This window comes from Pieris brassicae, chromosome 11 (assembly GCF_905147105.1).
Source record: "Pieris brassicae chromosome 11, ilPieBrab1.1, whole genome shotgun sequence".
Lineage (NCBI taxonomy): Eukaryota > Metazoa > Arthropoda > Insecta > Lepidoptera > Pieridae > Pieris > Pieris brassicae.
In genome coordinates, this window is record NC_059675.1 from 7,752,492 (window position 1) to 7,770,993 (window position 18,502).

At 32.8% G+C, this 18,502-nt stretch overlaps 3 protein-coding genes across 5 annotated transcripts; 2 read left to right on the forward strand and 1 right to left on the reverse strand.

The window, feature by feature from the left end:
• The first annotated feature begins 154 nt into the window (after window positions 1–154).
• Window positions 155–3,975, forward strand: LOC123716230 (5'-deoxynucleotidase HDDC2). Its single transcript, XM_045671865.1, has 4 exons — window positions 155–484; window positions 740–887; window positions 1,443–1,597; window positions 1,682–3,975. The coding sequence occupies exons 1-4, from the start codon at window positions 425–427 to the stop codon at window positions 1,916–1,918; spliced, it is 600 nt and encodes a 199-aa protein (XP_045527821.1). The 5' UTR covers window positions 155–424; the 3' UTR covers window positions 1,919–3,975.
• Window positions 3,976–4,956: 981 nt separating this feature from the next.
• LOC123716229 (protein N-terminal glutamine amidohydrolase) lies at window positions 4,957–10,053 on the forward strand. The gene is made up of 5 exons (XM_045671864.1): window positions 4,957–5,583; window positions 5,678–5,831; window positions 6,048–6,196; window positions 6,269–6,393; window positions 7,609–10,053. Exons 1-5 carry the CDS (start codon window positions 5,474–5,476, stop codon window positions 7,716–7,718), a joined length of 648 nt encoding a protein of 215 aa, XP_045527820.1. The 5' UTR covers window positions 4,957–5,473; the 3' UTR covers window positions 7,719–10,053.
• A 3-nt stretch (window positions 10,054–10,056) lies between these two features.
• Window positions 10,057–12,492, reverse strand: LOC123716228 (methionine aminopeptidase 1D, mitochondrial). 3 transcript variants are annotated; one of them, XM_045671861.1, is made up of 6 exons: window positions 11,912–12,492; window positions 11,398–11,611; window positions 11,133–11,324; window positions 10,896–11,003; window positions 10,676–10,829; window positions 10,057–10,432 (listed from the first exon to the last, which is right to left on the reverse strand). In XM_045671861.1, exons 1-6 carry the CDS (start codon window positions 11,962–11,964, stop codon window positions 10,242–10,244), a joined length of 912 nt encoding a protein of 303 aa, XP_045527817.1. In that variant the 5' UTR covers window positions 11,965–12,492; the 3' UTR covers window positions 10,057–10,241. The 3 variants fall into 3 exon arrangements, with proteins under 3 accessions (XP_045527817.1, XP_045527818.1, XP_045527819.1); XM_045671862.1 differs by having other exon boundaries at window positions 11,770–12,492; XM_045671863.1 differs by having other exon boundaries at window positions 11,710–12,492.
• Between the last annotated feature and the right edge of the window lie 6,010 nt (window positions 12,493–18,502).

Here is an 18,502-nt window from a genome sequence, read left to right on the forward strand (position 1 = left end):
TGGAAAACTGCACGAATTTGAATTTTTTTTTAAATAAGATTATACCGATAGATTTCTACCGAAAGGAACGGGAATTTTCCCGTTCAGTAGAAATCAGTACTTTTTAACCTGCACAAGCAGTACATTCGTCAAATAAAATCTGGTCACACTGCTCTCTATTCCCAGTATAATGTATATATTATTATTTATTTCTCTATGCTGCGTACTGACTTGTGCACTGTTCAGTGTAAGCGGCTATAATACTAAAAAATATTAGTTTGTGGTGTTCATAACAATTCAGGCAGTGAATTTTCTAGTTTTTACTGTTTAGGGAATTTTTAACAGCTACTTCGTGTTTCTGCAGTTTATAAACCGATTGAATTGATGTCATTGTCTTTTAGTTATTAAAGGAGAGTAGGCACCTTAGGCAATTCTTAAATTTAACATGGCATTGGTGGATCACACAAAAATTCTTGAATTTTTAGAATTAGTCGGTCGCCTTAAGGTAAGTCGTGTGTACATTTTGCAAAAATGGCTAAACAAACTTTCACGTGGTTTACCAAAGGCAATGTAAATTACCTGACACATTGGATATTTTTACTTGCTATTTAGTATTATTCCATTTTGCTCAAATATTTTTGAATATTCGCCCTAATTGGTTAAATCATTTTTAATCTGATTTTGATTAGATGACCATTAAACAAACACAATAGCAACAACATATGCTTGTGTGCAAAACTTTTAAATCTTTCTTCCTCAGCACATCAAGAGAACAGGATGGATATTGTGTGATATAAATGATTGTGAAACAATTGCTGGTCACATGTATAGAATGGGTCTTATGACTTTTCTACTTACTGAAGAAAACAATCCAACAAAATTGGACCGCTTTAAATGTCTTCAAATTGGTAAGATTTCATACATTTTATCATAGAAATATATAATAGATATGGTCATTACAATATCAAGTGCATTATCTAAGATTAATAAATAAAAAGTGATGTACTTTTCACCTTCAAGATTAAATTTTAATGCACATATTTTTTATAACATAATTTTATCATTCAAACAATACTGTAGAGGTATAATTCAAATAAATTTAGACTGTATTGATAATTCTTTAATTTGTTTATTCTTCAGCCATTCTTAAAGACTTGGAAATAAAAATGGCAAATCAAATTATCATTTATGTAAAATAGAAAATTTAATAAAGAATATATTTTATACAAAATTGTTAAATATAATTCTTTCTCTTAATAGTAAAATAATTAAAACTTTTATCTGTGTTTTTTTTGGAAAACTCAAAAGAAAAAAATAATTTTTTGTTTGTGATAGAATAAAAAAAATAGATTAAGTAAATCTATAGATACAAATATATCTCCTAGCTAATGTGGACACTTGAGGCTCAGTTACATTTCTATTGTATTATTATATATATTGTGACTGAGACTTTACCATTCTAGCTCTAGTCCATGATTTGGCTGAATGTATAGTTGGGGATCTAACACCCCACTGTGGGGTGCCCCCAGATGAAAAACACAGAAGAGAGGCTGAGGCTATGAAGAAAATAGCAGAGTTAACAGGAATTGCTGGAGACAGAATGTATAATCTATATATGGTAAGTTTCAATCACCAGTTAGTAATGTCTGTTGAAAAAAAAAACTATAAAACAAAAATTAACCAGTTATATATTACTCTTCAGGAGTATGAAAGCCAAAGCTCACCTGAAGCAAACTTTGCCAAAGATCTGGATAGATATGATATGATCCTTCAAGCATTTGAATATGAAAAAAGGGAAAATTCGCCTAAACAGTTGGAGGAATTTTTCACAGCAACATATGGAAAATTCAAGCATCCTTTCATTCAAGATTTGGCCAAAGAACTATATAGACAGAGAGAAGATTTTGAAAAAACAGCTTTAGTAAATGGCAAATCTTAATTGAATTAGTAGCATTATATTTAGTTAGTGAAGATTTTAAGTATTACTCCATAGGTTACAAATTAATATAAGTTAAATGTTACCAAGTGCTACTCAAAAGCATGAAGCTACATTGCTCAAATGGTTTTATTTATACTTGTTTTTTTTTGTTATATTTTAATATGTATTTTATAGATATATTTTTTTGTGTTTGTGTTTAGCATAGCTTTAATATCTTTCTATATTTCATAAGATTCCAACAATGATGACCTAATGTACTAATAACTATAATGAAACTGTCATTAGAACTATATTTTTTAAACAAATAAAAGTATGTTGTATACATAAAGTTAACAAAAATCTTGAGAATTAACTTTATAAAATTTGAATTAGGTATTCTTAAAGAAAATCCCAGAAAAGCAAGATAAAAAACCGATTCTAATAGCTAAAATATTGCACTTAAATCTTAAGTGTGTAGGTGTGGTTTTGGGAGATTTAATTTTTTTCTTTATTGGCTAGTGAATGGAATGAATTGACATAGATTACTAATTTTACATAATTTGTGTGAAGTGTTTCAACCTATCTATACCTATTAAATAATGGCATTTTAAAATAATGCTATGAACAATTTGATTTAGTACTACTAACAACAAAATTAATAATGTAATGTATACAACATAAACCATAAATTTGTTATAACTAAAGTACTTATCTGTCTCTTGATCACAGCATAAACATTATTAGATAGACAGAGTTTAGTTACCAAGTTAGTTTCTATGACAATGACCCCATTAATTTGTAACTATTAATCAAAAAATGCTCAGCCAACACTTGGTCTTAAAGTTTCCTTACAAGACACATACAAAATCTTGTTAGTGTAAGTAAACTATATTGAATACCAAGAACCTTGATGTGCTTAATACATATTTATTTCAGTCTTACAGGCAGGTAAGTGTCATTTTGCTATTGTTTTAGCGATATTGTATATTAAATTCTTTTAAAATGGCCTAAATAAGGTTTGTTGTTCTTACATCTTTATTTTATAAATATTAAAATACTTTTTTAATATGCTAGTTTTATTTATCATAGTGTCTCATATTAACTGTTGATTACAAATTATAACATGCTTGTCTGTTCAGAGCTTATGAAAAGGGTTCTTAAAGCTGTGTCAAGCATACTTGAATTGTATTCAGAAACTTACTTTGTATATACAATAAGGTCTCATTTGACTTTGAAGTACCAAGTAGAAATGCATGTAACATAATATTACAGTCTTTCAAGTCATAACTTATATTTTGTACTGACTCAAATGCAATGTTACTAAACCTTTATTTGTAGAGGAGTAGATAGAAACACAGTGTTTTTATATTTTATTGTACAAAAAGCGAGCTGTTGGCAATGCATGCAAATTTAAGAAGTATTCAGTCAACTTTATAAATCTTTGCATGACTTGTTCGCAGTAAAATTGAATTGTAGAATATGCTATAACATACATATTCTAACCATAGCATAGATCTTCAAACAATAGTACTCAAATGATTAAAATAGATGTAATATGCAAAACATGTAGGAAATTGAGACATTATTGCTTGTATGGTCTTTCAATTGATAGTTTAATATTTAGGTTTGTTTCTAAAATATTTATCATCACTCCCAAATATAGCAGTCCATTAGAATTTAAATGTAAATATTTGTATTAATTAACAGGTTGCTTTTGGGTTGCCTCTTGTTCCTCTTTTCTTCGTTGTTTTTCTCTCATTAATTCAGCATCTCTACAAACATAATATAAGTCAATTTAATATTTTCTGCCTTAGTTTCCACACATAATCAACAAGGCCTTTAGATAAATCTGTTTCAAGCTATATCTATGGATAAATGGTATTTATTGACAATGCACATACAATAAGGGGTATATTATAAAAGCCTGATTTAATTTTCTTTTACAATATATACAGATAAATATTAAATATTCGATAAACAGTGATCACAGTATCAAAATCTATTCCAGAGTCTATTGTCCATTCTATGACATGTTTAGATGAGGTTATAATTCTTTAATAAAACTTTTTATAAAAATATTTACCTGTGTTTTCTTTCACTTAATGACATGCCAGATTTTTCACTAGCAGTTTTCTTCTTTTGAATTTCTTGTTGTTTTTTCTGGTTTTTAGCACGAGCTAGGTCTCTCTGGTTTCCCCCTGAAATAATGCACATATAAACTTGCTTTTATTGTAAAACAGTACTGTATCTTTTTACTATTTCTTTACTATAACTACTAAGTTTCTGACTCTGTCTGAAAACATGTTATATAATTTAGCGTTTCGCAATAAGGACTTGGGAGCAAAACTATAAATATTATTAGGATAGATTAGAGATCTATAAACCGTTACAAGATAGATGGTTGACCGTTGCAGCAATAGCTACTGAAATCGAATCTGTTAACATACACCTACACAAAACGTATTGCGTGTATATTCTGGAGCTTTCTTGGATGTTAAAATATGGTATAAATAGAATAGATCAATAACTTTTATTAATGATGTGTACTGAGACAAACTTACGAGTCATCGTGGTTTTATTAGTTTCTTCAAGTCTTGTAACAACAAAATAGGTAAGGTTTGGGGCGCTAGAAATGAAGACCGGACGATACGCTAGCCCGGCCGAAACCTAGGACAACGCACCGCCCTCCTTTTTCCAATATAAAAAGAAATATCAACTCAACTAAAAGAGAAAAACGTCACTTTAACAAAAGCGCACTTTTCATTGACTTCACCAACAGCTGGCCATATTGGTTAGGATAAAGTTACCATAATCAATAGTCAATACTCAAACTTATTGTTACAGTAAAATAAATAATCCTGTTATTTTGAGTAATAAATGTGGATAACGTTATTATTTGAAGTAAGAATGGTGTATGTACTATATTTAAATTAAGTAGGTATATTAAAAACACTCAAGTTCCATAATATTCTAATCTATAAAACAAGTTTTATAATACGTTTCTATTTCTAGGTTATAGCTTCTAGATATTTTTTGTTATTCAAAATGGCAGCATCAAATGCACAGAAAAAATACGGTTGACACCACAACATTATTGTACTAAGAAGTAATCTGTGATCAATGATCTGCTGGTGAACTGTTGATATCTGGACTCCTAATAATGCCCATATTCTAGAATATTAATCGAACTTAAATATAGTTTCAAGTGCTTTTCAACCATCTATTCTGTATGAAGTTTAACATACTATGCTAAAGACCAGTGACTTGAGATACGAATTGCAATATAGGATCTTAGATTATACACGAGACTTCTATAGATAGTACTCAGAAATGTGATTGTTCTTATTCTATTACGAAGCCGTGTTACAAAAGAAGGAGAACAAAGATTTCTATTTTAGAAGCTTTTTTTAATATCACAGTTTACAATTTACTTTTAAAAAGAAAATCTATATATTATATATACTTATGACATATTGACAGCCGACAGTGAATAGTAAAAACAGTGTGAAATGCAAACCGAATAGCTAGGACAGCATAGTGCACTCAAAAAGAAAACTTGGAAAGTAAAAATTTAAAATGTCGTTCAGCCAAGTTCAACTACCCAATATTGATACAAAGAAAAGTGATAAAAATTTAAAGCTTTTGTTTCCAAAGCAAGCAGAATGTTCTTATGTGTCGTGTTATTGGTAAGTAATTACATGCAATTTTATTTCAATATTTTCTGTCCATTGCGGTAAAAAAGATGTTGAATTTCTATCGTATCTTATTGCGGCACTGCAGTGAAGAAAATGTCTGGAAGCTCTGTCAGGATGTATCGTTAAGAGTTCCAGAAGAATTGGATCGATGTTTTGTGGTATTCATATCGAATCCCTGTCGCACTGTGCCTTTGTGGAAACAAAGGGCTGGGCGCGAAGAAGATCGCCTCGTCATTTGGGTGTGTACTAAGTCACTCAATGTTTCATTGCATGGGTTTTATTATTTGATTTATATTCTGTAGCTTAATCTATATTTTGAGTTTACATTCCGCGTTTTTAGTTTATTGAATTTATATTTAAGAAAAATATTTATTTCCAAAAGTATTTTAATATATTATGTAAAATCTTGAACATTGAATATTTATTATATATGTAAAATGTAAATTTGTTTACAGGATTACCATGTCATATTCTTATACTCAATCGACTTGAAGTCATGTTTGGTTTATGACTTAGATTCTGAGCTTCCATTCCCAACATTCTTCCATAAATATGTTACAGAAACATTTCGTACTGATCAAGTTCTAAAATCTGATTTCCACAGGTAATGTGATTTATGATTTTGGCTTATTTAAATATTTTTTTATAATTCAACACTTGCCTAATTTGTTTTCAGGTTCTTTAGAGTTGTACCAGGTAAATATTTCTTACAGCATTTTTCATCTGATAGACGTCATATGAAGAGACCTGATGGTTCCTGGATTAAACCACCACCACCATATTCTGCCATATCTGCATCAGGTAAAATATATTATTTATATTCTACAAATTATTACCGCTACAAAAGACAAATAAACTAAATAAATCTTTGCTATGGAAAACAGTGACTCTAGTCGTAATTACAAATTTTGACAATGGATATTAATAATTTGAAATGTTAAAAATGCTGCAAGGTATCACTTCATTTATTTATAAGTAATCTTACAAAGACTGAAGACTTACTGGAAGCTCCATATCTATATTATGATAGAAAACACTTCAACAATATACATATACAAAGCTGAAACAGATTACATTAATAAACAAAATAATATGAAAATATAAGTCAATCACGTACATTAATATTAATAGATGAATGAAACAAATTAAATATTTTAAATTTATCTTAAAAATGCTTCCTGCATTGATGGTTAGGCTAAACAGACAACAATTGCAACATAGCTAATGTGTAGGATGCATGCATAAGTCATGTTAATTTTATTTTTAAACGTATCTATTCAGTAAATAAATTTTACATAATTAATCCAATTTTATCTTATATATTATATAGGTAAATAATTACATATACATTTTATTTGGGACACACCTAGTCTTATTTATTTAACTTTTATTTTCTAAGAACATTAAAAATAAAGGTTGTGTCTATGAACCACATTGTAATCCCAACATTTCCATTGCTACTTTATATTTTAAATCTACAAAGCACTTTAAGAGTTGTGGCATGGGATAAACATAAATATCAATATAAAAACATACTTTACCTAACGCTCGTAAGCGTATCTTTATTGTGAAATTCTTAACCTCTGATTTTTATACAAATGCAGTAAAAGATAATTTATTAAGGAATTTCCTTCTTGTGTTAATTTGTAAACATAGTAAAACTATTCTAATAGTTTTTAGTATTGTTTCTTCATGGTTAATAGGGCCACTACCATTGGTTCTATTTCTTTCTTAAAGTTAAAAAATCCCTTTACATCTCGACTGTAGTTACACCTGACTTCCATTTTCCCTTACCTCTCATTGCAGAATTTCTTGCTATTATTTCTGTTGTAAAAATAAGATATAAATATTAGCAAAACTTCGCAATTTCAGCTTATTCGTGTCGCCATCCCATTATAGCCAGAATATTCGGTATATTTATTTATATGAAGATTGCGGGTCTATTACTTCGTTATTATTTTTTATGTTTATCTCAAGTAACTTATGTATTTAATGATTAATAAAACAATTTTTCAGCATCTTCTCACAACTTAGATGAGTACATTAACATGGATGCTGATATTGGTCCTGGCCAAGTTTTTAATCTTACTGAATTTGTTCAAAGATTCTATAAGATAGAAAAGTGAGGATATATTTAGAAAATGGTAATTATGTTAACTTATACAAGATTTACTTGGTTATAGTATTATTATGATATTTTTATTCAGTTATCAAATTGAATTAATGTTTAAGCGTTGTATTTAAATTATACTGTAGAATTTTTTACCAAGTACATTTACTCTCAGTTTTCATCATAGGCTTTTTAAGACTATACCAGTTATTATAAAAATGTTATAATACAACTAAAGTTTTCAAAATTTATTAATGGCAGCACCAAATAACACAGTATGAGATTTTGTGCACAGACAGTGTTAATTCTAAATTATACAGGATTTGACATAATAAAACAGTTGATTAGAATTTGTGTAGCTTTTGCAGTAGGTAATTTTGATGGCATTCACATGGCCTCTAAATCTGTTGGATCAACTAGAGGGGAATTCGTTAATAATGTATTATATTGTAATACAATTATTCGTAGGCCTAGCTTGATTCCTAAAGGTATCTATTACAGCAATTGATGTATAATATAAATATCAAATTATTAAAATATTTATATGCTTAATTAAAATGCATTTTATAGAGCAAGCAACCTTCAGTAAGTATGAATTACTATTTCACGTTTTACTATTTTATATTTATACTATTATTTATATTTTACGGAAAGCGATAAGATATAAAATTCTGTTTTTAATGTATGTTGAATTTAATTATTAACAAAAATTACATGCCAGTTGAAAAAAAAATCATAAAATGTATAATGCGGCTTACCTGTTTCGTGTCGTCAGTAATTTTCGATACGTATCACATTGCGTGTGAATAATATGTAAGCTAAAAGTTGCGGTTAACTGTAATTAAATAATTATGCTTTAAACTAAAAATGTTAATACCTAGATTTTTGTATTGATCGCCCCAATTTTTTTAACTAGGTAGGCTGTCTTGCTTAAATTCATATTGAAGGCTAATACTGTCTGTTATAAGATTTAATTTATTTGAAATAATATTGTCTTCTATAATTAATAAATAATAAGTCATTAGAGGTGTTGTTTAACAAGATCGCGTTGTAGCTTTTGTATGTTGTTAAAATTTGCTCTACAAGTGTGCGATTTTCATAAGGTTGTCAAATTTTAAGACCTCCAAAAGGCAAATTACATACTGTGTAACAGTCTATACCAAATAATAGCATTTAACCTTTATTTAAATTTTTATATTTATTTTTTTTATTTTATGTAATAATATTCCTACACAAGCTTTCTGAGATTGCATGCTTGTAGTTCGTCTATTTAATAATTTATAGTAAGTTTTATACACTCTTTTTATCCTTCCCTAGCACCCTTAGCATTATTATATCGTAATGTTAAATATACAAAGATTATTGCATTTAATTTTTTATATAATTAAACTTATCATTATCTTGAGCTTATAACTGGATATATTTTACTATAAAGTTTGAATTACAAGATATTGTATAATCAGAACCTTTATATTATCAGACCCTTATAAACAGAACCTACAGAACATACAAATTTATTTAGATTTTATCCAGAACATATAGGTTAACAAGTTTTTAAATAAAGGGAATGATTACCCAGTATTTATAAAAAAATAACTATATTTTTCACATATTTTATAAACTTAACACTTATCACATACTATATACACCTACAGCCAAGTTTAGGTACATTATGAATTTTTATGACAAATGGCAAATATAAATAAGTTATTATAAACATTTTCACAATATTACTGGATAAATAAATTTATTAATTGTTGTTTAAAAAATACTAGTCAATTTAGAATCTAATATTAAATTTAATGTTTTTGAAATTCTGTTAAACACTTACTTTAAATATTTATGTAAAAGTAATTTTTATAATAGGTCTATCTTATGATAATCGATTTTACTATTTCTACTTATAATAATCTTGTATGATAACGCATGTAAAATAAGTATTTTGATGTCTTGAACACTTACTCTCATACCTTGCTTGCTCATGTTTTATATGCGTTATTTTACCATAAATCCTTTATCTTAGTAGAAAGTTGTATAATCAGGCGTAGCTGGATTAATTATGGGACCAATGTAACAAGAATGTAAACACAGTATGAGGATTGCAAAGGGGCTATGGTTTCCCACTGGTTACGCCTTAATCTAGTTCTTATATCACTTAATTATTTAGATTAACACTCAATCGATACCTTCCTTCTACGCCTTTACATTTAATCTATTGACTGACAAGCCTGAGTGATAATGTGCTTGTGCTTTATGTACTATGTTATGTTTTTTTATTTAAAAGTTATTATTAAAGTGGTAAATAAAATAGTTCTTTAATAATAACTTAAGTAAATAAAACACCAAATATGCTGAAGAGTTTTTATTTTTATCACATATGGTTGAATTTGAAGACAACATGTTAATAAATAATTCTAATTAAACCAATAGTTAAGGTAATTTTAGTGCATTTAAATACCATATTTAATCTATTAGCAGTTTTGATTTAGAACAATATAATAATATTTCTCACAGTACATTCCCTTCTTTCAAAATGGTGCTATCTGGTTAAAATTTCTGCACCTCCTTCTGTAATTAATATAGTATGTTCACATTGAGCTGTTCTAGATCCATCTTCCGTAACTACAGTCCAACCATCATCTAATATGTATGTATTTGCTCGGCCATGAGATAATACTGGTTCTATAGTAAATGTCATACCAGCTTTCATCAAACCAGGATATCTGTTAACTAGTAAATAAAGAGATAGTAAATTGTAATTTATTAATTGATAGATTCATTAAATTAATATAAATTATTCATTTAAATTACACTTACATTATCTACTAATACAATTTTTAAGGCAGTGAATTATAATTGATTGATTAATTAATAAAAAGTAGCTACTTTAAAAATTCTATAGCAAATAATGGAAAATTAATCTTTCATTGGTATAATTACTGTAATTATTTTCATTAAATTTTGTGAACTTACTCATATGATAGATATCTGGTGGACCATGAAAATATCTGCCAATACCGTGTCCTGCAAAGGCTGGCAAAACTGTCAGTCCTTTACTCTTTGCATATCTATGTATTCTTAAACCAATATCACAGAATGGAACATCAGGCCCACATAGTTTGATAGCCTGCAAAACCATCAATTACTTTGATTTCTTTAATAGATCAAGGCATCAAATAACATTTAAATTTACTTGTGAAAGGCATTCTTCAGTTACTGCAACCAGTTCTTGACCCTTTCCATCAACTTCACCTACTAAAAATGTTTTTGAGCAATCTCCATGATAACCGTTGTAATAAACCTGAAATAGTTTTTTTAATTAGTTGTAAATCTCAGAACCTACTGTTTCAATAAAAATATTTTTTTGGATGTTTTTTATAAGTTGTGTTCATAAAGACATTGTAGTACTATCATAAAAGAATATACTTACTGTTATATCTACATTAACTATATCACCATTTACTAATGGTCTAAGATCCGGGATACCATGAACAGCAACATTATTTACAGATGTACAAATACTTTTTGGAAACCCTCTGTAGTGTAAAGGTGAAGGATAGGCATTAGCACTAATAATGAAATTGTGAATTAAATCATCAATGTCATCTGTTCTTACACCAGGCTGAAACGGTAAATTAAACCTAAAAATACAACACTTTGGTACAGTATGTAACTTTATTTGCACTTGGACCCACTTGAATAAAAGATTGCATTCTATTTAATATGCTGGCTGCAAGCTGGCAACTAACACGCATTCCATTTATCTGTTCCTGATCTTTGGTTTCAGGTATTTTAGGAATTCCACGAGGAAGACCTGTTATATAATCAGGTCTTGCTATGTGATTGGGCACTGGCCGACTGGGTGTGGTTTCAATTGGATAGACTTTTTCATAAGCACCAAATTTTTTTCTAAAATAAGAACTAAAGTAAAAAACTGAAAGGCATAGAAACGAAACTTTTTCAAACCTATTAAAACAATCTGACCACTTAAAATAACTCATACATACCGAGTACCTAACATAAGGTCTCAATAGTCTATTCGAAATCTCAAATAATTTAAAACTTACAACAATTTCATCTGATACAATGGACTAAGTACTCTTGGAATTCTCATTTTGAGTCTTCTTAATATATTTTTGTATTATCTTAAGGTAAGATATTCATGTATTTTTTCTGTTAGTTATGATTTTTATATAACAAATCTCTTACAGGTGAGTTCTCCAAAATTGACCTATGGGTCTCATCAAGCTTGAAATATGCATTACTAAATAATATGTTTTTGAATTTTGTCTACAAAGGTTGTTTTTTTCTAGAGGCGTAATTTTTTTTACATACTTTTTAGTAAAAATTTAATGAATATTTTGATATTTAAATTTCAAATAATATTAAGTAGATTGGTACTCATGAATTTTGTGATTCGCACATTATACAGATTCCTGTTTAAAATAAACTACTCAGTGAACTGTGAAGTGACAATTGACATATGATTACATTTTTCCTTTAAGCCAAGTCTTATTTACGGTCAATAATTCACATGTTATTCTATCGTTTCACTTGTTTTCTTAAATCTTCCCCACGGTATTTTTGATGTATTTATATAATGCACTATAACACTTTTTGTTTTTGAGCAAATCACATAACTGGCGGTAGGAGGGATCACTAATTTCCATTATTTAACTTTCCAATATTAGTCTATTAAAAATGAATATTTGGTTTTGGCATTTAAAAAAGATATGGTTGATATCTGCGATCTCGTTATTATTACAGAAAGAGCAAATATTGTTAGTTATAATATTGTAGGTGATTAGTACGTGTCGTCATGAAACAATAATTCGTTCTGAAAAGAACAGTTAATTGCGTTACCGTTAGGACAACTTTTTGCCGCGCCTCGATTTTATTGTCTACGCACCCTTCGCATCTTGGTACCACATGTTACCACTAGTGGCCAGGTAGGATAATTTTTGTATATAAATCTACAGTTTTTAAAAATTAAACACATTCCACATTCCATCTTCACCTCTTCTCAACGAATTATTAGGAAGTTTTATTTTAACCAAATAAGGACCAAACAACCTAAAGTAAAACTACCCTAAAGTGGTGACCCCGAGAAGAACACCAAGAAAATTGAAGATGACGAACACAGAAAATTCCGGTGCAGAGCGTCAAGTTTCATCACATCCGTCGAGCCAAGAAGTCTCCGGTATCTCACTGTCACTCCGTGTGCCACCTCCAGAACAACAACCAACCATCGACACCCTCATCGGTGAAATAAGAAGGTTGTTTTTGGAAGTCGCTGAGATACGAGCACAACCTCGCGACAACTACCGCAACAGTCGTTCTCGCCACCATTCACATTCACAATCACGCTCGCGGAACACATCAACAAATCGCAACGAAAACCGACGAGAGTCACAGATGGAAGATCGAAGCCGGAAAAAATCTCCAATGTCGTACTGCTATTACCATCATCGCTACGGTATGGACGCGAAGAAATGCGCACCACCATGCAGTTTCAAGCCCATAAACCAGTCGGAAAACTAAAAGTAACGCTGGCCGCGGCGGGAACCGGCGTTACCGAATCATCACACCGCCTTTTCGTTACCGACAGGGTAACGAAACTTACCTTTTTGGTCGACACAGGAGCCAATATCTCCGTGCTACCAAAGGCAAAAGGCTCACGCGAAAAACCACTGCCGTTTCAACTCTACGCCGCCAACAACACGGTCATTCCAACATACGGAGAGAAGTCACTCCAACTTGATCTTAACCTCCGAAGACCATACACATGGAAATTCGTCGTAGCAGATGTGTCTAAGGCAATCCTGGGAGCAGATTTCTTGCAGTACCACCACCTCATTGTCGACGTAAAAAACAGAAGACTGATCGACGGGAAAACAAAACTGGTAACAAACGCTCAACTCAGTACTGCAGACATACCTACAGTTCGTAGTATTGACATTGAGCAAAATTACCACAGCATACTAGCAGATTTCCCAGGCACAACCAGAATCACTTCAATGAAGCTTAGTCCCAAACATTCCGTTGAACACTTCATTGAAACAAATGGACCGCCCCTTCACTGCAAGCCACGCCCCATTGCACCGCATCGTTACGAAATGGTCAGGAAGGAATTCCAAAATATGATCGATCAAGGGTTATGCAGACCAAGCAAAAGCCCTTGGGCATCACCTCTTCACGTCGTGCCAAAGAAGAATGGAGACCTACGCGTGTGTGGCGATTACCGAAGACTCAACGCCATAACCAAGCCCGATCGGTATCCCATACCACGCATACGTGACTTCACATACCAACTCGCAGGGAAGAAAATTTTCTCCACACTTGACCTCAATCGCGCGTACCAACAACTGCCAGTCAGCGAGCAAGATGTGGAGAAAACCGCTATCATCACACCTTTTGGTCTTTTCGAGTTTCCGCGCATGTGTCCTGGTCTAAAGAACGCCGGACAGACTTTCCAACGCTTTATTCACGAAGTACTGCGCGAACTCGACTTCGTATTTCCTTTCGTTGATGATCTACTCATAGCATCAATCGACGAGGAAGAGCACCGAAAACATCTACGCATCGTATTACAGCGACTAGAAGAATACGGCATCACCATCAACCCATCAAAATGTGTTTTCGGCCAGCCAACTGTGAAATTCCTCGGTCACCAAGTCACAGCGGAAGGAATACAGCCACCCCAAGAGAAGGTACAAGCTATTACAGACTTTCCAAAACCACAAACCGTAGAAGAACTACGACGTTTTCTCGGTATGATAAACTTTTACCGTGAAAATATCAAAGATGCCGCCACCATACAAGCGCCGTTAAATACCTACCTGCACAACGTCAAAAAGCGTGACAAAACTAAGATCGACTGGACCACTGAATCGACGCAAGCTTATGAAGCATGTAAAGAGAGCATAAAAAACGCCGCTTTACTTGCTCATCCGTCTCACCAGGCGACACTTGCTATATTCAGCGACGCTAGCGACAAAACAGCTGGTGCCGCACTCAATCAATTTATCAACAACGCATGGCAACCACTCGGCTATTTCTCGAAGAAATTCACCGACGCACAGACTCGCTACAGTACCTACGATCGAGAGCTACTCGCCATCTACATGGCTGTCAAACATTTCCGCAAAATGTTCGAGGGACGAGAAATAATTATATTCACCGACCACAAGCCGCTAACTTTCGCTTACACAAAAACAAATACAAACAGCGAATCACCGAGACGCACCCGACAGCTACTTTATATCAGCGAATTTACCACTGATATACGACACGTCAGTGGATCTCAAAATGCAGCCGCAGATGCATTATCACGTGTCGAAGCAATCACCTGTCCATCGCCGATCGACTACAATCTACTTGCAGAAGCTCAAGAGCGCGATAGCGATACCATTAAAGCACTCAGTCTACAGAGCAACTTATGTTTCAAGAAAGTCAACCTGCCCGTCTCAAATATCAAATTACACTGCGAAACTTCAACCTCACAGTTACGTCCGTACCTACCAGAAGAATACCGACGTACCGCATTCAACGCAGTACATAACGTTAGCCACCCTGGAATCAAGACTACGAGAAAATTAATTACGCAACGTTACTTTTGGCCCTCAATGAACGCAGACGTCGGCAAGTGGGCAAAAGTATGCCTACAGTGTCAGCGCGCCAAAATACAACGCCACACATCAAGTCGATTATCAATTTTTTCACCAACCGAACGATTCGAACACGTTCACATTGATATCGTTGGTCCGCTACCTACCGCGGCCAGCGGTCATCGATACCTCGTGACAATGATCGACAGAGCAACAAGATGGCCCGAAGCATACCCATTATGCGAAATATCAGCTGAAGACGTCGCCAAAGCGGTATACGAAGGTTGGATTTCCCGTTTCGGTTGTCCTGTAACAATAACAACGGACCAAGGACGCCAATTTGAAAGCAGAGTATTTGCATCTCTTTCTCGCTTACTAGGAATCGAAAAAACGCGTACAACTTCATACCACGCACAGTGTAACGGTATCATCGAACGATGGCACCGTGTCCTTAAAGCCGCATTAAAGGCAAGACTACAGACCGCAAGAAGCTGGATCAACGAGCTACCAACCGTCCTACTCGGATTACGCGCCGCTATGCGAAGTGACACCGGCGTAAGCGCCGCCCAACTTACCTACGGATGCAACATACGCTTACCCGGTGATTTGTTATCAACGACCTGCAATGACGTCATCATCGACTCTGGCTACATCGATCAGCTGCGCGACGCAATACGTAACCTGCAACCAATGCCGAGTCAACCACACAGCAACACAAAACCCATATTTGTACACCGCGACCTGCAATCATGTGAATACGTATTCGTACGCATAGACGCCGTAAAGAAGCCATTACAAGCACCTTACGACGGACCCTATCGCGTGCTGAAACGAGACAGTAAGATATTCACGCTGCAGTTACCTAACCGTGAAATGAATATCTCTATCGACAGACTCAAACCTGCCTACACTATCACCGAGCAAGATGTGCCTACTGATACAACAACGAGTACCTGCAACAAGCAAAACACATCAAGTGCGAGCGAACTACATGAACCATCAAATAGCCTGAAACATCAAAATGACAACAACCTGAAACAACAAGACACTGGGAACACCTCAATACCTACAAGAACAACTCGCCGAGGCCGCGTTATACGCCTGCCGGTACGCTTCGCTAGAGGGGGAATCCTGTAGGTGATTAGTACGTGTCGTCATGAAACAATAATTCGTTCTGAAAAGAACAGTTAATTGCGTTACCGTTAGGACAACTTTTTGCCGCGCCTCGATTTTATTGTCTACGCACCCTTCGCATCTTGGTACCACATGTTACCACTAGTGGCCAGGTAGGATAATTTTTGTATATAAATCTACAGTTTTTAAAAATTAAACACATTCCACATTCCATCTTCACCTCTTCTCAACGAATTATTAGGAAGTTTTATTTTAACCAAATAAGAATCAACACCAACCAAAACTCCCTAAAATATTAAGTTTAGCGAGGTGCGCGGGTGCAGTGTTATGCCCAAAGCGCAATCTGTTGATTGTGGTAACGAACTCACGACTCACGATACAGCTAGTATTCAACTCATCATACCAGGGTCTTATATGTAAATTTTTCCTTTCAATTTTTGATCTTCTTCCCATAATGTTGTCCATAAATTTTTTATCGAGTTATTGATATAATAATAATAATCAGTCATAGGAACCTGTACCACATTTCTGACATTAAGAGTGTTAATCCCTTCATATGCAGCTTTGTCTGCTTTTTCGTTACCAGTAATACCTTTATGTGAGGGTACCCACATAAAGGCAACAGTTATATCTTTTTTATGCAACCGCAAGACAGTATCTTTAATTAAATAAATAATATAATTAGTTTTAAAATTATTAATATAAGAATGCTTAAGGCTATTTAAAAGACTCAAAGAGTCTGTCAAAATTAGAAAATATTTACAATTATTTATAGAAATTATAGATTTTAAAGCGGCAAAAACTGCATATGCCTCTGCTGTAAATATGGAGCACTTTTTATCGAGAGCAAAGCTTTGAGCAACATCTTTTTGGGAATCACATACCGCACTTCTCACAAAATCATTGCCTTTACTGCCATCAGTGTAGATTGTATAATACTTGTTATTTTCTTCTATAAAAGCCAGTAAATCTGAATTATTTTCGATTGAATTTGATAAAATCGTAATAGGATGAGTGATACAACTGTATGATTGAGTGTAACACGACCAGTGTGAAAGTTTTTTGATGTTCGAATAATGAGATTGTATTTCTAAGAAGATCTGGCACAGAGTTGGAGATGTACCTCTCAGGAGATCATTTGGTGAAGTGAGTGGACCATCTATATTGATTGGGTGAGGTATTATCCTATTTATAATTTGGATATTATTTGATGATAATAGTTTCAGGCAGTATCTTTCTGCAAGCATAAGTCGTCTTAATATCAATGGCATAATATTTGTTTCGACTTCCATGGCCCTTATGGGAGTCGAACACATTGCTCCTGATATGATCCTCAAAGCTCTGTTCTGCAATATATCCAATTTATGTACATGAGTGCTATTTAAATAAGCTAAAGAACTGTAATCAAAATGACTTCTTACAATAGATTTATATAATAATGAAAGTATTTTGGGATCTGCACCCCATGTAACACCTGCTAGACATCTTAAAATGTTAACACCATTTAATGCATTTCTAGATACATATTTAATATGTTCTTCAAATGACAATTTCTGGTCAATGATAATACCTAAAGAATTTGCTAAGATTTTATTGAACTCTCTTCGCTAACCATCATGTCATGGAAGACCAAACCAGACAATTCACTATACTTTGTCCAATCTGTTTTATCATATAAAAATCTGTCAACATGTTTATTAATTGTGTATCTTTCAATGCACATTGTAATGTTTGTTATGGTTGGATAATGATAACTACCCATAGTATCATCATGTACTGACCATTCACAAAGAGGAGCCACACATCTATTGCTGAGGGGTTGCGTGTAGGATAATTTACTGTAGTAAAGCTACCATTATTCAAAATACATAAATCACATTCATCAATTATATTATATAAGTTATTCCCTCGACTTTTCGTAGACATACATCCAAAAGCAATATGATGTGCATTGATAATATTGTGCAATCTATTCATTCTTATACTCCTATGTGACGGAGGACAGTACACACAATGAATAGACAGTGTAGTATTTTCTGTGTATATACTTATGGCTATA